The 21,982-nt window shown below is 35.0% G+C and overlaps 1 protein-coding gene across 3 annotated transcripts in view; it reads right to left on the bottom strand.

Annotated features, from left to right (window-relative positions):
• Positions 1-5,900: 5,900 nt before the first annotated feature.
• SRP54 (signal recognition particle 54) overlaps positions 5,901-21,982 on the bottom strand; it is a 40,286-nt gene continuing 24,204 nt past the window's right edge. For all 3 annotated transcript variants that reach the window (XM_040476919.1, XM_040476920.1, XM_040476921.1), the window contains 8 exons: positions 21,557-21,705; positions 20,674-20,774; positions 20,092-20,178; positions 16,892-16,965; positions 16,566-16,674; positions 11,017-11,187; positions 8,511-8,606; positions 5,901-7,412 (listed from right to left, as the gene is read on the bottom strand). In XM_040476919.1, coding sequence (XP_040332853.1) covers positions 7,321-7,412; positions 8,511-8,606; positions 11,017-11,187; positions 16,566-16,674; positions 16,892-16,965; positions 20,092-20,178; positions 20,674-20,774; positions 21,557-21,705 — 879 coding nt within the window. In that variant the 3' untranslated portion in view covers positions 5,901-7,320. The remainder of the gene's footprint in view (positions 7,413-8,510; positions 8,607-11,016; positions 11,188-16,565; positions 16,675-16,891; positions 16,966-20,091; positions 20,179-20,673; positions 20,775-21,556; positions 21,706-21,982) is intronic.

The following is a 21,982-nucleotide window of genomic DNA, read 5'->3' as shown; positions in this document are numbered from 1 at the left end:
CCAAGGTTCCATTTTGACAAATACAAGGCATGTTTTATTATGTTTTAGGAGCGTGTGTGCATGTATAAGGGGATTTTTTCCCATTTTTCCCAATGTTCAACCAAATTAAAGTCATGATTGCACCGATTACAGTATTACTTAAACTAGTTGGAGTATTTCCAGCTAAAATTATTTTTATTGTAGTTTTAGTATGAAAGTTTTCACACAAGGTTTTGTGAATTGTAGAGGTCAAAAATAAAATACATTATTTGGGCCACAAGGAGCGTTATATGATACTTTAAATTCCATTTTTATACCACTCAAAATCCAGAAATACTCTCCAAAGTTATGGCGTAGTGTATCTGTAATTCTACCTGACCCCAACAAGGTCCACACCCCTGTAATCTTAAATATTCCCTTCTCTCTTGTACAAAAATTGTTTTTCCTTACTCTCTGCTTAATATTTTTGTACACTTCTATCCTGCATGTAACTATAACCTAAAAAACCAAAAACCTTAAAGACAAAAGTTGATTATTTGAAAGCCAACATTTTAATAATTGGGAATTCATAATCCATTTTCTGGTAATAAAATCAAGTTAGCTTGTTGCTAAGGTAAACAGGTTTTAGTAATATGATCTGAGGCTGCCTAGTGTCATTAGCAAGGGTTGAGACAGTCCAAAACAGCAAAAACAATCTCTGCAATAAACTGAAAAGAAAAAGAGCCAATTGTTAAAGACCTTATGATTTGGCTTTCATAAACAAGAACAGTTCTGCATTACTTGTATTCAAAATCCCTTTCCTCTTAACGACATCAACGATATTATTTAAAAATTTTGTGGAATGTTTATAAATGCATGATTTTATTTTGCAAATTGGTGATTAAACATCAAATTACAATTTTCACTGCTGAAGCAGGACTTGTGTTCATAGTTTACAAGTGTATTTCTTAGTTAACTGAAAATTCAAAATGCAAGCCATATCCCAATATGAACTTGAAGCATTTCCTAAGAGTTACTTTTTTAACACAAATTAGCATTTGAAGGGCAGTCTATTACAAATGAAGGACTGATAACAACAGAAAAGCATAGAAATTCTAATGGTTTTATTTTGGGCATTAACATTTTTGTCATTATTCCAGACTGCCATAGGTCAACTAAAAGTGGGCAAACAAAGCAATATGTCAAATCTTTCCTTCATTTACCTTGGTAGTGTAAGTTGTATTATATCACTATGACAAAAAAAACACATCCAGATATTAATATATCTACTTGAAAACATAATTGTGGCCTAAATTTATCACTTAATGGTGCTTATAGATCTAAAAAGGTGTAGTTGGATCCACCTATTTCTCTGAAAAGCTAGGAAAACAAAGCTAAACTTGATAACCAGGAATGTCCATCAAATAAAACAAGATTTTCTTATGGTTTTATCATAGCTACACACATATTTTAATAGAAAATGTTTTTAAGTTATCCCATCCCTCAAATAAGGGATCACTATCAATGACACATAAGAAAAAATAAGGTGGTAAAACGAAAAATGCACTTTAGGTTGATTTTAAGCATAAAATAAGTTTTTTTTTTTTAATTTTTTTTTTTTAACGTTTATTTATTTTTGGGACAGAGAGAGACAGAGCATGAACGGGGGAGGGGCAGAGAGAGAGGGAGACACAGAATCGGAAACAGGCTCCAGGCTCTGAGCCATCAGCCCAGAGCCCGACGCGGGGCTCGAACTCACAGACCGCGAGATCGTGACCTGGCTGAAGTCGGACGCTTAACCGACTGCGCCACCCAGGCGCCCCCATAAAAGAAGTTTTAAATCATAGTAGTGGCTTCACTTATGGAGCCCAGATACTGCGCTAAGGACTTTCCTTGTATGAACTCTTCCTCACTTCTAACAGCTGTGAGGTACTACTATAGTTACCAACATTCTACCGATGAGGAGACAAAAGCTTAGAGAGAGTAAGAAACTTACTCATGGGGCTCCTAGGTAGCTCAGTCAGTTGAGCATCTGAATCTTGATTTCAGCTCAGGTCATCGATCCCAGGGATGTGGGATCTATCCACACGATGGGCTCCGTGCTGAACGTGGAGCCTGCTTAAGATTGTCTGTCTCTCACTCTCTGACCCTCTTGCCCATGCTCTTACTTTAAAAAAAAAGCAGGGGGTGGAAGGAAGAAAGAAACTTGCTCATGGACACAGCAGGTAAGCAGCCAAGCAAGGATTCAGTCTGGCAGTTTGCTTCTGAAGCCTATACTTTTAGCTACTCTGCTCCTCTGGGAAAGAAAATGTCAGAAAATGAGCTATTAGGGGCAGAAAATCCCTACATCAAAGGTGAATGTGATAGATGAAAAGATGTGGAGGCAAATTATCAAAGTGTGTATATTTTTGAAGTCTATTCTAAGATACAGCCATTTGCAAGCCCTATATTTAAGAAACAAATGAAAAAACCAAGTGAGCAGGTTTTATCTGATGCCATGTGAGCACATTTCTTCTCATTGCAATTTGGTCAGATTTTTTTTGTCTCAAGAATAGACTACTGATATTCAACTAGCAGAATCTTTTATATGGCATTAGTCATAAAATATTAGGTTCTTTGTATACTCTGCCTAAACACAGTAATCTCAATGTTGAAAACTGTACATATTAATCTGAAGTCCGTAGAACACTAGGAGTCTTCTGGCAATAATCAAAAAAACAAGTATAAAGCTGTAATAAGGATTGCAACGGGGCACCTGGGTGGCCCAGTCACTTAAGCGTCTGACTCTAGATTTTGGCTCAGGTCATGGTATCATAGTTGATGAAATGGAGCCCCACATCAGCCTCCGTGTTGGCAGTGTGGAACCTACTTAGGATTCTCTCTCTCTCTCTCTCTCTCTCTCTCTCTCTCTCTCTCCCCCTCTTCCTCCCTCTCTCTCTCTCTCTCTCCTCTCCCTTCCCCTTCCCAGCTCTCTTTCAAAATAAATATAAAAATAAATAAATAAATAAATAAATAAATAAATAAATAAATAAAAATAGGGACTGCCACAATTAAGGATCTTTCCATGTAACGTACATGATGACTATAGCTAACACTGATATACGATATATAGAAAACTTAAGAATAAATCCTGAATTCTCATCACAAAGAGAAATTTTTTCTCCTTCTTCTTTTTTATTGTACCTACATGAGAAGATGGATGTTAGCTGAACCTATTTTGGTAATCATTTCATAATATGTGTAAATCAAGCTATGATGCTGTAACCTTAAACTTATACAGTGACCTATGTCCATTATTTTTCAAGAAAACTGGGGAAACAAAGATGCCATTTATCTCAGGGCAAGATTATCCACTGTTTCTCTTAACACAGTAAGAAGGAAACTGCAGAAAATCAAGAGACACACATCAACTGAAGGTTTTCACACTTCCTATATTTTGAGTGTGAAGAAACCAGCAGATATTTCTTGCACCACTTCTACCAGAAATGAAATTCTGACCCCCTTAATTGATTTCCCAAAGTCAGAAATTATGGACCCGTGAACATATCCAATAACAACTCTTACCTCTTTTGGGTCACTGAGGAACAAATTTCTCTCATTCAATTATAAAATCACAAAAAGCAAGCAAGCATGGTTCATAAACTATGCAGGTAGGCAGACATTGCATGTTGTCCTCACTGATGCAGACAGGAGACCTATCTCTGTAAAGAAGCTCACAAAACTTTAGCCATGTGTTGCTTAAAAATATACCATAGTCACAGGGTATTACTCCCTTCTGCTTCCCATGAGAAGGTAAAGCCTTTATGCCCCAGTGTCAGAGGAGGTAGGAGATTGTCTAAGGATCAGGTTCATCTGAATTATCCTTGTTACAGGTAGGTACTGCTGTGTAATTACTTGACTGTTTTTCCATTTAGATTCAACTGGTACCAGGAAACGCATTGTTTTAGGCTGAGAGAACCCTGTAAGCCAAATGAAGCTAAAAGATATATGCTTTTTAAATGATAATTTCAGATGGAGAGAAGAAAAGTAATGAGAAAATTGCAGATAGTAGCATAGGCATGCCAAACTCAAAAGAACTTGAGTGGCACCACATGCATATTATCAAAGGAAATACGCCATAATCACCAGATTACAAGGTATATTTTCACTTTAAAAGTATCTGGAAATTACCTTGTACTCAGTATACCCATATCAGAGATACCAGGTCAGTAGAGACAGGGCCTAGATTCTTGGGTTAGCAACTACTTGACACTGAACACAAAGTTACTCCCCTCTAATTGCAAAGTATGGGAAAAAAACTATCATAGCAAAATTTCACATCACATCAACAACTATTTAACAAAGATAACTCTTAGACTACTCAACTCTCTAGAAGTTAAATTTAAATTAAGCCCCCAACATAGGAGATACAAAATTCATCATTCCTGTAACTCATGACTCAAAAGCAAAGAAGATGTTAGGCTCAACTTTAATGCAATGGCTTAACATTGAGAGTATGGTAATTGGATTTTAGAGCAAAATTTTGAGGATGACCACTCCATTTCGAATCTGGTAAATACAAGCAATGAACAAAATTATCTAAATATGAGGTGTGATGATGGATTTCTAGTTTTGGATATAACTTATTTGGCTTTATTAAAATTATTTCTAGGTTTTAAGGAAGATCAAAAGTTACATACATTTTGTTATAGTTTAGCCATGGTTCTCACAGATCTAGTCTTTATTAGAACTTCTTCAAATTCCTTGGTTACTCTCTCATACAAACTATAAAATACTTGCTTTTACCACATACACAAGCATCAAGCTAAAATTCCTTTGCATTTAAATGCTTTTTCCATTTTTTACTAAAATATTTGTATGTACTAAAGCTATATATAAAAGAAATTCAATTTTATTTTTATATTGTGGCTTACTTTTTAAACCCTCTACATTCACTGAAATAAGGTATTAATATTATATGTTCTACCTATATGAATATGCATAATGAGACTTTAGTTCTAGTAAATTTCCTGCTTTTGTTACCTCTGTAGATCAGTATTTATTGACAATATTACATTTCTTTTTAGCTATGTGACACTATACTCAAGATAGTATATTACTGCATGTCAGACCTAGGAACTCTTCTCATTATAATGTACTGTATTTATCTGAACAAAATAATGATCTATATAAGACACTTTGAAATCATTTTTACTACATATGAAAGGAACTTAAATTTTTTCCAATAAATTACTCCATAAAATTGCAATGCATTGTATATACTTACCTTGTATCTTATATGCCAGCAAATACGATACTTCCAGAAAAATACTGACATCCATCACATGAAATTGCCCACTAATTTGCCCTTTGTTGGTATTATAGTTTGTTGAAATTAATTTCCAAGTTTTTGTTTTATAATTACATAAGCATTGTAAGCTTAGGAACTACACCTAGTTTTATTTTTGTACATATTATAATAAACTTCAGGAAGAATCCAATGTTATACAATAGTAGATCTACGTAGGGGTCTAAGTTGGGAATATAACAGGTACCAAAAAGCTTAGGAACCAATTTTAACAATAGTGAAAAATAAAAGGAAATTTGGTCAAATTATTTATGCTGTCAAACTTACGTTGTTTGCACTTGGACAAAAACCGTGAGAATGGAAGGCTAGCTTTTGCAACTAAAGATGTCAGATTGAGGAATTAATGAAATCAGAAGTTTAGAGAGCATCTCCAGTTCCCTCGTCTTACCAAAGAGGAAATGGAAGCTGAACAGGTGTTCAGCTGTCCTTTGCCACTGTTATTTTTGCTTCTGAAAAATATAATTTGCACCAGACACAAAAAAAACTTAAAAGCAATACCTTAGTCATAAAGTTTGGCCAAGTGTCTCATTTCCTTTTTTGGTCAAAGTGAAAAGTGGTACCCCGAGGACAGAAATCACAAAAATGCTTGCCCAGAAAAGGTGGTATGCATCAGTTTAATTAGAAACTAATTTGGAAAACAGCATTTTCTCATTGTCAAATTTCTATAGCTGGACCTTATGACATTTGTGCAGAGTACAAGATACATCATTTATATAGGTTATACAGTGTTTTATAGGAGTATGCTAATTTTTAGCTGGTAAAAATAATTTAGTGGTATATAAAAATCTGTGCCCAAGTAAACAAGAAAATCTGTTGCACTCTTTTTGTAATTATTTTTAAAAGATACTTTGGCTTATAAGACCTTTTTGAAACGCTTGAATCATAAAAAATTAATACTATAAAAATATCCTCTCCTACTACTACAAATCAATCCTGTGCTGAAGATCAATTCACTATAGCTCAAAATACACAACTATACCATATCTAGTCTTCATGATCAACAATGAATAAGTATAATAATTATTCTAGTATTTTTAATTTCATAACTTATTTAAAAGCCACTTTTCTAAATGTACTATGCAGCAATCCAAAGTAACCAACAACCAGATCAACCTTGTCATGGTCTCATTATTTTTAATATGTATTAACAGCCTAATATATGCAATTATTTTCCCATTAGGAGGTCTATACATTAACTATTAACAAAGTACATCAGTTTCATCAAACAGATTTTTTTGGTGTGTAAGAAACAAAATTGGCTTTTCAAAAAAAAACCAAATATTGTCACTAAGTCTTCAAAAATATGAGATAAGAAAATGGAAGCTATATACAAAACATTATATTGTAAACTAACCAAATTCACAATTTCAATTTAAATGGCAGGCCTAAGATTTGTATGGCAAAATTACCGTAATTATTCTAAGTTAAACAAAAATCCCTAATACTAATGGTTAAATTATTCTATGATATCTCCAATTAAAGGTATACATGTAGGACTAGCTTTAAGTGACACAACAATTGGTTTTTCTGTCTGCCTTTTAATGTGATACATTGATAAATTTAAATCATAAGAAAGTTAACAACCCCTTAATTTATAACGAGTTTGAAGTTTATTTTACAGCACTTTTATTGAGACATCATGTAACTACTGACCAGGACTGTTTACAAATGTAATGCTTGGCCTTTGAGACAATTAAAAACTTTTAAGTACTAAATTTTACATCATGATTTGTTTAACTTAAGAAGTATTATGGTGGTGAACACTAACAGAAGAAAATCTAAAGCAAAAATAGAATGATTTCCACAAAAACTATATATTCCTCCCTTATATCAAAGGGAAGGAGAAAAGAAGGAAGGAAGAAGAAAAGGAGGGGGAAAAAAGATGAGAAGAAGAAAAAGAGCAAGACAGGCAAGAAAAATACTTTTTTTTTTTCCTGTTTGCAAAAAGGAGGGAAACTCTGAGGTCTCAGCAAATAATGTAATCAACTGAGTCAGTTTATATTAAGGCATCTTCTTTACATATTATTGAATCCCATCATGCCTTTCATATTGCCAGCAGCACCCTGTTGAAACTGCCTCATCATTGACTGAAGTCCTGCCATACCACCTAGAGTGAAAGTAGAGTAAATTCAGATAATTATTATGCAGAACTTGAAACATTACTTTTGCCTAAGAAGTACTTTAACTTCTAAAAATTTACTGGGATCTGACTGCAATTTGGTCATCAGCCTTAAAGAACAAACCAATTAAAATTTTGTATTATCACCAATATCCTTATCTGTAAAACAGAATGAATAACATATCTCATCAAGTTATAAGGAATAAATGAGATAATATATGAAAGGATCTTAGAACAATACCTGGTACACAATAGGAAGTCAATAAAACTAAACAAAAAAATTTTTTCTGGGAAGTCCAAAAGACTCTTGTTGTAAATCACGACCAATTCAGGGGAGCAGAGGAGTTGTTTCATAGGACTTACAGGAAGAGAAGAATTTACCATTTATTGAACATCTGTATGCCCAGAACTGTACTAAATGCTTTCATATATATTAGCTCACAATGTCCTGATGAGCTATTATCTGTGATTTTACAAAAGAGGAAAGTGAGTTTCAGAAAGTTTAAGGAACTTTTCATAGGTCACATGGCAAAAGTATAACTGGGTTTCAGAATCCTTATATAATTTCAAAGTCTCCTCATTGAAAATACCCAGATTCCAAACTAGGGCAAAAGGTCTTCAAACATTAACAGAAGATGATTAAGTATCTTGCTCAAAAATCACACCAATGGAGCGCCTGGGTGGCTCAGTCAGTTAAGTAAGCATCCGACTTCGGCTCAGGTCATGATCTCACGGTTTGTGAGTTTGAGCCCCGCGTCGGGCTCTGTGCTAACAGCTCGGGGCCTGGAGCCTGCTTCTGATTCTGTGTCTCCCTCCCCTCAACTCCTCCCCTGCTCACACTCCGTCCCTCTCTCAAAAATAAAGATTAAAAAAAAAAAAAAATCACACCGATGGCAGCAGAAGAATAAATAAAACCTCTGTTATATAGCACTATTACAACCATTCACCTTAGAATTCAGATGGCCATTTCCCTAAACCATACATCTTTGAACAGATTTTCATAGTATCACAACAGAAGGCTTATTAAAACTCAACCTTTATAAATTAAAACTGTATGTTATAAACTGGCAACAATTTTATATTTACCCATGTGATGCAGAACTCTTGGATCCATCATTTTGGCCATTTGTTGATTCAATTTTGCCATCTGTGACTGACTCACATTCTTAGACATGTCACCACCTGAAAAAAAATAAAAAGGTTTTGAGTCAATGTAGAATGTAAGAATGTAATATAATCAGGGTATCAAAGAAAATTTTATGAATTGAGTAAAATTTTTAAACAATCACCCATAACCTTAGGTATTAGGTTATTACCCTGAACACATTATTTCTATTTATACATATTCCCTTCTAATCTTTATCTCAATTACATACATATTTTTGAGAAAGAACAAAATTCTATATTAAAATTCTATATTAAGGGACATTCAAGGGACTTTTTAAGGGCTATTTTTGTTAAAACTGTATCCAGTGGTTATTAACAGTAAGCTATAACAACAATTGTTTAATAGTCATACGGGAGAATGCTAAACAAAAAACTGACTTTATAGATAAGAGTTAATCAGGAATGAGCCTGGATTGCTGGTAAATGAATATGAAATAATAACTCTGAGAAAGCATGAAGATTTGCATATATCTAAGAAGCTATTAAAAATAATGAAAAGCTTCAGACAAGAGAAAGACAAATAATGCAACTCCATTTACCAATGAATTTCCACACACTTGGTTGAAACTCCACAGGAAAAAAGGAAGCCAATAAAAGAGATGCACTCTGAGGCAAAACAGGAAAGAGCATCCTTTAAGAGAATAGCTGCTGTGGTCTTAAGAGACAGGAAGCAAAAGAGATCATCGATGTAACAATAATGAGTAAGCACAGCTGCTTCAAGCAAAATTATTTCAAAGGAACATAACTCTGGTGCTTCTCAAAAGTATTTATGAAAATGAGCATCAAAGCTGACTAATCTGAATAATTTATATGAATTAAGATATATGAATGAAAAATATGTTTTTATAAAACATGGTAAAATCCGTGAAAAAATTTTCATGATTAATAAATCTGTGTAAAACATGAACTCTGTGTCTATTGGTAAACTGTCATATGTATTTGTTTCCGAGGACTTAAAACTTCTAAAAGAATATCAAGAGCTTGGTATGACAAGAATGTGTGCCACATCCACTGCTCATTTCATCTTGATTGTGCCTTTACTGAGTAATCAGTGCTTAGATCTGCAGTTCTATCAAGAATAGTCAGCGTTATTTGGGAAAGATGTTAAACTGACATAATGTGTTTAATAATCACTATCTGAAACAGCATGTGATGTTAGGAATTACAATTTTAAACATGTTAGTCTAACTTTTCTCCCTGCCACAAAAAACAAAATAGAATATAACAAGCATGGAAAATAAGTGTCTAGGACAAAAGGCAGTAAAAACTTCTATACATAATATAGAACAACATAGAAACATAGAAAAAAATTTTAATATAGAAAATATAGAAAAAAAATTAGAATAAATTTTAAGAGAGGATTAGGACAGTTGATTAACTCTTTGGAAAAGTAAACATCTTTTTGCTTTATACAGTACACAGCAAAATAAATTTCAGATGGGATAAAGAGTTAAAAACTAAAACCAAAATAGAAAGTCTAGGTGGCTATTGTGGTACCAACATGGAGAAGGCTTTTATGAGTATAAAGGAAATCAAAGAAAATGATAAATAGGCTTGGCTACATTAAAAATGAAAGCTTCCTTTCACTAAAATAAATAAAAGTAAAAGGCAAATGAAAACTGTGTAAAATATTTGCAGACACAAACGAAGCATTTTAAAGAGTTACTACAAAGCAATAGGGGGGGAAATGAGACAAATAAACAAGGAACCTAAGAGGTGATTCACAAAAGAAATTCAAACCAAAAAATGTATGAAGAGATGTTAAACTTGAGTGGTAATTTAAAAAACACATACTGAGAAAACATTTAACCACCAATTGGAAATAATAATTACAAAATTCGTTCAGCATCTACTATGTATCTGATTAAAATAGACAAAATCCCTGGCCTCATGGAAGACTGCACAGGAACTGATGCAGGAACTGATACTGATATAGGAGCAAATGGATCAACATAAATAACCATTGCACTAAACGAAGATACAAGCATACCTGGGAGAGTATTCAGTGCTTCAAAGTTATATTTTGAAGAATATTTGACAATACAGAAAAATAGTCATGACGTATCAGAAGAAAGCACTCATTTACCAAATGTTATTTAAAATAAAACCCATAGGATTCTCTGGAGAGAAAAGGTAATGGGTGCTTTAAGATTTTTTTCTTATTCTTTCTTATATGCTCTAAATTGTCTTTAATATATATTACATCATAAAAATAAAGTCATTAAATTTGTTTTTTTTTAAACATTAGTATTTATTACTTTGAATGTGCAAACAGATAAATCACAGATCACATTCAAGAAGTACTTGAATATAACATGAAATTCAGCAGTGTTTGCCAATCCTGGTAGCACTCCTGGCTTTTAATTTCTCACCTTCTTTCTTTACTTTCAATACTAACAAAAGAGGAGTTTGTTATTTTTCTTACCTTTGAAAAGTCCTTTGATACCTCCCATCTTTTTTACCATCTGTGCAAATTTGGTATATTGTGTCAGAAGTTCTTGAACATCTCTAGTCGACACACCTGATCCTCTTGCCACTCTTTGGATTCTTCCTGGTTGTTTACTAAAAACCTTGGCACCATCAGTACTGTCAAGTTCTGTAGACGAGGATTAATTACTATCACTTACATACAATTAACATTCATTATCAAAACAGTTATGTACAAATACCTCACACACACGAAAACAAAATGATGAAGTCACCACCAAATTTAACAAATGTTATTATCATCTGCCATGTTTGCATCTGATTTTTAAAAATTAAGCATGGAATATATTCAAAAGAACATTTATAATATTCATAAGCTATGAAAACAATAAAACAGGGGCTCCTAGCTTAGTCGGTTAAGCATCTGACTTGATTTTGGCTCAGGTCATGATCCCATGGTTCCTTCACGGGATGGAGCCCCGCATCAGGCTCTGAACCCACAGGAGGTGCTTGCTTGGGATTTTCTCTCTTCTCTCTCTTTGCCCGTCCACCTGCTCACATGTGCTCTCTCCCAAAATAAATAAATAAACTTTAAAACAAATAAACATGTACTCACCCCACGGTTTAGGTAAAATAGAACATTCTGAAAACCTTTGAAACCCATGTCCACTTTTTCCATATCTCATATCCACCTGCTCCTCAGAGCATATATTAGAAGCATAAGGTGTCTTTCAAAAAAGAAAACTGCTCATTTCTAAATAACTAGTAACACTTAAATCACAAATTTAGGCACTTAAGCAAGTGGAAGTAGGTAGGCTCTACCTATCATCAACAAAATAATGGTTATATTTTTTATAATCAAGTAATTATTATTAGTATTTTAATCCTTTCTATAACATAATGAGTTAATTCCCTCCAGCATTTTTAGTTTTTAATTTATTTTTATTTTTTTAAGAATAATTTTTTTAATTAAAAAATTTTTTAATGTTTATTTTTGAGAGAGAGAGAGAGACAGAGTGCAAACGGGTAAGGGGCAGAGAGAGAGGGAGACAGAATCTTGAAGCGGGCTTTAAGCTCTGAGCTGTCAGCACAGAGCCCTACATGGGGCTCGAACTCACAAGCTGTGAAATCACTACCTGAGCCGAAGTCGGACACTTAAACGACTGAGCCACCCAGGGGCCCCATTTTTTTTTTTTAATTTTTAAGTTTATTTATTTTAAAGAGACAGAAAACACATGTGGGAGAGGGGCAGAAAGAGAGGGGGAGAGAGAGAATCCCAAGCAGGCTCTGCACTGTCAGTGGAGAGGCTGATGCTGGGCTCAAACTCACGAACTGTGAGATCATGACCTGAGCTGAAGTCAGACGTTTAACTGAGCCAACCAGGCGCCCCACCCCTTCAGCATTTTTATAACTCTATGAGTATGATGTGTATTTCTTCTGGCTTTAGCTGCATACAATCTCAGGAAGAGGATGGACTTTAGTCAATATTTCTATTATGTCTTCATTCTCTCTACAACATTCCCCAATAAATGGTCACCTAGTCTCCATCTTAATATCCCCAGGAGAGGTGACCCAGTATCTGAAATACAGTAATCTATGCCATTCTAATGTACCTATAATTATGGAAAATATTTCCAGGGCACCTGGGTGGCTCAGTTGGTTAAGTGTCCGACTCCTGATTTTGGCTCGGGTCACGATCTCATGGTTTGTGAGATCAAACCCCACGTCAGCATGGAGCCTGCTTCAGATTCTCTCTCTCCTTCTGTCTATGCCCTTTCCACACTCATGCACACGTGCATGCACACATGAGCACTCTCTCAAAATAAATGAATAAACTTTAAAAATAAATACATAATAAAATATAGTAATCTATACCATCCTATTATACCTATAATTATGGAAAATCTTTTCACATATTAAAATGATGTATGTTTCTATGGCACTTCTTCCTATTTGCATACATGTCTCCTTGCCAGGCACAAAGAATAAGGCTTTCAAATATTCTCAAATATTTGAGAATTTGAGAGACTATTTCAAATTCTTGTGAATTTCCTCTAGGTTACAAATAACATTTCCTAAATATATCTTCTAATTTGTCTATGCCCTCTAAGCATATCATCCAGAAGTGAACTGAAATCCAGGTGAAATTTGATTACCAATGAGATATAAATAAAGAGCAAATTGTCTCATAATAAACTTACAGTCATTAAAACCTAAATCCATTTCATAAATGCAGCTTTTAAGCCCCATCTTCACTATAAAATATTTAGGAAATATTCATTCTAAGACCTCAAGTGTAGTGAAGAAAAAGACACGCTAATAACAGCATATCATGGTAAGCAACATGATAGATTTAAGCAAATAGCAAAAGGGGACATAATTTAAAGAAGAAAGTCAGGAAAGGCTCCATGCTGATGGTTTCTCTTTAACTGAGTAACAATGTAAGTCTTGTCCTAAAGGACAAGTATGAGGTTAAGTAAAGAAGAGAAAGCAAGGGACATTCTAGGAAGCAGAACATGGATTTCTAGAATAAAAATAGTTTTTTGTAGAAGAAACCAAGCTTGGGTAAGAGCTGAGATTTAGAAAGTTCCAAAAGTAGATAAGGACAAGATTATAAAGAACTTGTAAGCCAGGTTTAAGAGTTTCAAATTCATTATGACAACATTAAAGAGCCACTGAAGGAGTTTGACCCCAGAACTTTCTATGTTTAGAAAGACCATTCTTGTGGCAATGAAGAATACAAACTGAAAAGAGGGATGAAAAAGAGAAAGAGAAATGTTAGGAACCTATGATAGCAATCTAGGTAAGAAATGATGGGTGTAAAAAAAAAAGAGAGAGAAATGATGAGTGTATGAACTAATGTAGGGGATTTAGAGACAAAGAGAAGAGGGAAGATATGAGAAATATAAAGGAAATGGAACTCACTAAATCTAAGATAATGTTAAGGTTCCTATCTATTCCCCTAAAAGTGGTAAAATACTGATAGAAGTAGACTGTTTTAAGTTAAATATGTATGCATACTACAATACCTAAAGCAACCATTAAGAAAACTATTCAGGGGCACCTGGGTGGCTCAGTCAGTTAAGCATTCAACTGTTGACTTCAGCTCAGGTCATTATCTCATGGTTCCTGACATTGTGCCCCTCATTGGGCTCTGTGCTGACAGCATGGAGCCTGCGTGGGATTCTCTCTGCCCCTCCCCTGCTGGTACTCTGTCTCTCCCTCTCTCAAAATAAATAAATAAACGTGAAAAAAATTTTTAAAAATCAGACAAAATAGACAAGGGACAAAGGAGGACATTACAGACATTATGATAAAAAGGTCAATTCACCAAGAAGACCCAACAATCCTAAATATGTATTGTACCCAACAAAAGAGCTTACCTGACAGAAAACTGACACAACTAAAAGGAAAAAGTTAGGCACTTCAATACATTTACCTCTGTCATCAGTTGAACCACTAGATAGAAAATCAGCAAGGAGACAAATCTAGGTTGACCCCAGTTTCTAGCTTAGGTGACTGAGTAAATAGGTATCTATTAGATAGATGAAGCGTCACTCACCAAGGGAGAAAAACTACATTTTGGATCTGTGCCTCAGAAAACTTTCAATTATGTAAATAAAGATGTCTGTCCACCATTTAGTGAGCATCTAGAAAGGAAGTGGTCCAGAGTGTAGACTCTTGAGCCAAAATGCCTGAGTTTGAAGCCCAGTCTCTCTACTCTGTAGCTAGTATCCTTGAACAAATTCCTCAACTTTCCTATATCTCAGTTTCCTAATCTATAAAAGTTACATAATAATGGATTTTAACCCCAGAACTGTCTCTTGAGAGTGACTGTGATAATTAGATGGGTTAATCTATGTAAAGTGCTCAGGACAGTAGCAGAACAGAGTAAATACTCCAATTATGGCTGCAATTGTTAATTCTACATACAAAACTTTTCACGGTGTTAAAGATTCAGAGATGAGAAAGATACAGTCTTATCTGGGTTACTATGAAAGCCTAGAGCCCAGGAAAGAGGTAGAGAATACAAAAAATAATCAGTGAAGCAGTAGAGGAAGCACAGATGTGGATGAATTATTCAAAGAAAATGAGCAGAATGAGAAGAAGCATTGGCAGAGGACAAAACTTGTAGTATGTATTCATTTAAGGGACAGGCTGGGAAAGTAACTGAGTTAACAAGAAAAGTAGGGTAAAAGTGGGGAGATGATATAACAGAAGCCAAGAAAAAAAGGTGATTAACAACAGTCAATGTTGTAAAGGTCAAGAAAAAGACTGAAAAGGATCCACTGGAGCAGCCCAGCAGGTTATTGGAAATCTTAGTATCTATTTCCAAGCAGTGGTAGGGACAGAAGTCAGATTTCACTAGTTTGAGAAAAATACAAACCGTTCTTTGAAGAAGTTTGACTGGAAAGAGAAAAAGAATAAAAAAGCATGAGAGAGAAGTATAGCTCAAAAAACTTAATGTTTATATGCTGATGGGAAAGAAAAGTCAAAAGATGAGAAGAGACTAGAGATCCAGGAAAGAATTGTACTGAAGGAGACCTAAGGTCCTTGAAAAAGCTTGAAGAGTGGTTTGTGGCTGCCACAATCGTATTGGTAAGGTAGCCAATGGTTGAGGAAGTTCAAGGCCAAAAGCCTGTATTTCTTTGTAAATGAAGTCAGAGGTCAAGTGGTAGAGTTAGACCTAAAAACTGTTCGGCATATCTTCTGGGCTGCATCAGAAAGGGTGCTAAAAAACTGGAAAAAAGATAAAGGGGTCATAGTACTATAAATGTTAACGAGCTAAGGATTACATAAAAGACCTGGAAGTATAATGCAGGATTACAGAGAACAGTGTATGTCTTTCTTTCTTCCTTTTTTTAAAAAAAATTTTTTATTTTAGAGAGAGAGTACCCACACGCATGGGAGACAGAGAGGGAGAAAGAGAGAGAGAGAGAGAGAGAGAGAGAGAGAGAGAGAGAGAATCCCAAGCAAGCTCCATGCTCAGCACAGAGCCCAAGGTGGGGCTTAATCCCATGACCCTGGGATCATGACCTGAGCCAAAATGGAGACTCAGATGCTCAACCAACTGAGCCACTCAGGCACCTGGAGAGCAGTGTATCTCTAATAAGACTGAAGCCCGAGAGTTTCAGTATAAAATAAGTTCGTAAACATTGCTTAAACTATCTTTCTGACAGATTCCCAATTCATGTTAGTATATGAGAGCACTAAGGAGACTTATAATAAATAATAGTTTTTTTAGCCCATAATTCCCCCAAATTTATTTGATTACAGAACTCTCCTTTCAAGTTATTTCCATCATCATCATGAAGAGCTAGTGTTCTTTTCATGAAACTCATTTGGAGAACTGTATTAGACATTTCTCTCTCTGATAAAGTCAATCCAGTAATTACAACGCTTTGAGTAAGAGCTTTAAAAGGGCTACAAATCTACCTAACAATCTTTCAATCTAAATTTTTTCCCATCTTATCCACAAGAACACAGTGAATCCACTTGTAAATATTCAGAACATTGTCCTCTAAATCAAGTAATCTGCCATCTTACCTTGATCATTCATACTATCCATTATCGTCATTAATTTCTTTAGCCTTGCCATTGACTCCTGTTCATTTCCTTTGCTCATAAAATCTGTTCCAAAACCAGGGATCATCCCCTAAAACAGATATATGTAAACATAAAATCAACAACAGTTTGAGATTAAACTGTTCACAATGTCCACATTTACGTACTCAGCTTTAATTTTGACACTAAGTTTTTAAAGCATTTTTACGCAAATAGCAAAAATAATGAAAGTAAATGCATCTACTCTTTAAAATTTTAATGAAAAACAAAAGAAGATGAAAATAAACAAATTTTTTAGGATAACTAACCAAGATCTGACTGAAGGGGCCCATTTTCATGATATTTTGAAATTGTTCATACATGTCTCGCAACGTAAACTGACCTGAAATATAAATTATTCAGATATATTAGAAGGTGTACATTTCCATTCAATAAAATTAATCTTTTCCTTAGTCATGGGTTCATCTTGAAGCACACTTACAAAACAGAGTAACAGCAGTTACTCTGGGCAAGATCATAGGATGAATGCAGTACAGGATACACAGATGCACAGACAGATCCTATCCTAGAGAAGTCTACATTCTATCAGAGAAAATGGACAACAACAAACAACAAAAAACACGAAAACGAGGCAGATAAACTCTACCCACTAGGGTGACTAAAATTAAAAAGTGTGACAACACCAAAAGTTAAAGAAGATATGGGGCAAGACATGGAGCAAGCAGAATTCTCATATACTGCTGGTGAGAATGTCAAGTGGCAAAAACACTTTAGAACATCATTTGGCATTTTATAAACAACTTAGCTATCTGTGAACAAGAAAATGGAGAGACTGTGGATGAACTACTACTCAGCAATTAAAGAACAAGCTACAGGCACATGCAACTACATGGATGAATGTCAAAAATATGATGCTGAGTCAAAGGAACCAGGTGGGGGAAAAAGGAATACTCTAGGATTCCTATACTATGAAGTACTTACTGGCAAGGAGAATAAGCAAGCTTTCTAGATAATGGAAATGTTGTTTCCTGACGGATATGGGTTATTATGCGTTTGTCAAAATTGATGGAATGATACCCTTAGGATCTAAGCATTTCATTACATGTAAATTAACTCCAATTAACAATGACAAAAACATCCAGAGTATTTTCTATTTATGTCCTAAAGATATAAATGGAAAAAGTATTTGGTTTTAGCCATTCTGAATTTCAGTGGCAGTACAATATTTTAAAAGAAATGTTACAGCAGGCAGCTAGAAATGCAGAATTAAACAGTGGTAGAAAAAGTTAAGGCTGAAATATTATTTGGTCATTATACATACATGACAATTGAAGCCATGATAACAAAGGAAACTCACTGTCATGGAACCCAAGTGAAGAGTTTGAATACAAAAGAAAGATAACACTTAAATATTGGGAACCAAGGGAAAAAAGAAAGGTTACTAGTTTTGCCCTTGGTGACCACAGAAATGAGTAGAATGCTAAGAGCAGAAGCAAAATGCGGACATAAGGAGAGACCTAAGAGTCAAAAAGTAGACTGAGTAGGGATACTTTACCCAGTTTAGTGTGGTAGTGGAAGCAGCAGTAGGACTGTTCAAGATAGAGGAAGGCAGGGGAAAAGAGCCAGACCATGAGGGACAGATTCATTCATTCAATAAATATTTATTAGAGATCTACTAAGTGTCAGAAACTGCTAGATACTGTAAACATAAAAGGTGAGGAACACAGCTATGAAACTTACCTTCACCTTCAAGCAGGGAAGACAGGTATCTAATAATTGTGATGAATGATACAAAAATTAGAGGGCGCGATGGAAACCTAAAGCAGAGAGTTCTCAGTCCAGGGATCAGGTAAAACGTCCCTTTTAAAGAAGGAGAAACTTAAGTATGAGTAGAAGCTGCCCAGTATGGCTGGGGAGAGGAGGGTGGAGGCAGGAAGAAGATACCTAATAGGCAAAGGCACAGAGGAGACAGATAGCAATGTACATTTAAAAGCTGAGAGAAATTCAGCATGATTGGCACACAGAATCCTATGAAGAACAGCATCAAAAATGATGTAGAGGATGTGGGTAGATGGTAGAGTCATTTTTTTTTAAGGATTTTATTTTTAAGTAATCTCTATACCCAACATGGGGCTCAAGCTCACAAACCCAAGATCAAGTTGCATGGTCCTCCAACTGAGCCAGCCAGCCAGCCTGATGGTAGACTCATGTAAAAACATTCTAAGGGCAAGTGGAAGCCACTGAAAGATTTTGAGAAAGGCAGTAGTAGGATCAGACTTGCATTTTTGAAAGATCATTTTGGCTGCAGTATAAAAAATAGATCCAAGGGGAAGAATCCAAGAAACCGGAAGATCTGATAAAAGATAGAATAAGCAATCTGGGCAAGAGGTAAACTTGCATCATTACTGGAGCTGGAGAAGGGAATGGAATGAAGACAGGAGGTAAAATCAGTAGGACAAGCTGACGACAGGAAAAGTAATGGGCAGGGTGAGGAAGAAATAAGAGAGTCCATGACAATACTCAAGTTCCTAACTCTGGCAATAAGACAAATGATGTTAACATTCATTGATGGTAACAAGGGGGTGGGAAGTTTGGATGGGAAGATACGGATATGCTGAATTTGAAGTGTCTACAGAACATCCAAGAATGGTCTAATAAACATACAGATAGGAGTCTGAAGCTCCAGAGAAAGAAGGTGACCTAGCATGATCCCTGAAAAACACCAGTATTTAAAACAGGAATAAAGGCATAGGTAACTGACAACATGAGTGAGAAAGAGGAAAGAGGCAGGATAGTATGTGACCATGGAAACTAAAAGTAAGATCATTTTGAGAAAAACAGAATGGTCAATAATAGTATATGTTGAATGCTTCTGATGTGTTAGACATTTTATATATATCAGCTGATTTAATCTTCACAACTCCACGAGGAAGATACTTAGTACTACCTACTTTTTACAGGTAAGGAAATTAAGGTTAAGTAATTTGAAAAAGTTATACAGCTGAAAATAGATCAGATATAAATTCAGGTATGATAGATTTAAGAACTTGATTGAGTTCTTAATCACAACATATATTCTCTATAAGAGTGGTCTTTAATGTGGAGTCAAAAAAAGTGTTTATTAATCTCATTCTTTTAAATTTCCTTATATTTTATAATGTAAATAATATACACACACACACACACACATATATACACACATTTAATTTACAAGTAAACAGTTTAGAAGAGTGTTCTAACCTATATTTAACCTGTTTTACTTCAAGAAACTCCATTTCAATTTTAATTTTAAGGCAATTTGATTACAAGAAAGAAAATAAAAATACTCAATTCTACAACTGCTCACATATCTGAGATTTAAAATGATCTGCATACAAATCATGTAGAAAATAAACATTTGAAGAACTTTAATAAGAGATTTATCATTTCAAACAAATTAACAGTAGCTTTATCAAAAAGAAATCATGGGAAGACATCTGAGAGCAAATGCTTTTTGCTACTCATATACCATGTTTCAACTTCTCTATAAGCGCTTCATTGTCATCCAACTTCAACTCATTGACTTTATCTATCAGTCCTTCAATGTCACCCATACCTACAAGACCCAAAAAGAGAAAAATTAACAATAGCATATGCTGCTTTACATTATACAAAATACATGCACATAGATAATATCCATGTGAGATAGCAGGTCAGATATTCCTACCATACTTTACAGGTGAGAAAACTGAACCGAGAGTGACAAAGCAGGGACTCCAGCCCAGGGTTCCAAATTCCATGCTCTCTAACTCTATTACCTAGTACAAAAGTTTTACTGCCATTACCCCTGCTATTACCACAACCACATATTTTTGTATTGTGCTCTAAAACTTTTCCTAAAAATTTTCCATTGAGTAGCTCATTCTACCACTCTAACCACAAGAAGCAGAAAACCATAACCCTTACTTTTTACAGGTGAGGGAGATAAATCACAGAAGGTAATGGTTTTCCTGAACTAGTCAATGAGAGGGCAGGATTAAAATCCTAATCCATCCCAAAGATCTATGCTATTTTTCGGAAATTTTTCTATATCCCCTACCAATGTACATACCAAGAAGCTTGCTGATGAAAGGCTGTGTTTTGAAAGGTTCAAAGTCATCTATGTGTTCCCCTGTACCAATGAAAATAATTGGACTTTTTGTGGCAGCAACTCTGCAAAGAAAAAGAAAACATAAAATAATCTCAAAAAGGCAAACAAATTTCTAGTAGATTACAGAGTATTTAGACAAAGGTACACAGTTCAAATTTCTTTTCACCTATTAAAACAGAACTATACCAGAAAGACTCCAAAATTCTGTTTCAATTTAAACTTCTTTTATAGACCATATTAAGTCCACTATTGGAATATATTTTTATTTTATTTTTAATTATTTAAATTTGAGTATATATTGGAATATATTTTATTTTCTTAAATGTTTATTTATTTACTTTGGAGGCAGGGAGGGGCAGAGAGAAGGAGAGAGAGAATCCCATGTAGGCTCTGTACTGTCAGCACAGAGCCTGACGCAGTGCTCAATCCCATGAACTGCGAGATCATGTCCCAAGCCAAAATCAAGAGTCGGGTGCTTAATTGACTGAGCGTCCAGGGGCCCCTTGAATATATTTAAAAAAAATTTTTTTTAGCATTTATTCATTTTTTGATAGAGCATGAATGGGGGAGGGGCAGACAGAGAGGGAGACAGAATCTGAAGCAAGCTCCAGGCTCTCAACTGACAGCACAGAGCCCGATGCAGGGCTTGAACTCCCGGACTGTGAGATCATGACCTGAGCCGAAGTTGGAAGCTCAACCGACTAAGCCACCCCGGTGCCCCGCCTTAAATATATTTTTAATGATCAAAAAGAAAGCCATAAATACACTCATACACACACACACACACACACACACACACACACACACGCCCAAGACTTAGGACAACAGCATCAATGGTACTTACGCACTGAGTGCACCACCTCCTTTTGCATGCCCATCAAGTTTTGTCACTATGACCGAGGCTACATCTACTTTATCTTTAAAAGCCTTTGCCTGGGCTTCACAAGCCTGCCCAATGGAGGCATCCATCACATAAACAATGTTATCAGGTTGCTAGAAAATTTAAATGAAAACAATACATATTTTTCCTGCTCTTAAGCAAATTTCATCATTAGAAGCTATAGAAAAATATTTATTATAAATAATTATTCATTCAATCAGTAAATATTTACTGAGGGAATACTATGTATTAGGCACCATTTAGGTCCTGAGACAAAGAGATGAATATGTAAATGCTAGTCCTTATAAGACTTGCATTCTAGTCAAAGGAGACAGATAATAAATGGGCAAGTAAACTTTAAGATGTACGATAATTAAAATGAGATAGAGA

Source organism: Herpailurus yagouaroundi, unplaced genomic scaffold, assembly GCF_014898765.1.
Source record: "Herpailurus yagouaroundi ecotype Mexico unplaced genomic scaffold, PumYag 141, whole genome shotgun sequence".
NCBI classification, from domain to species: Eukaryota; Metazoa; Chordata; class Mammalia; order Carnivora; family Felidae; genus Herpailurus; species Herpailurus yagouaroundi.
Note: the sequence above shows the minus strand (reverse complement) of the source record. Positions and strands in the feature narration are given on the sequence as shown.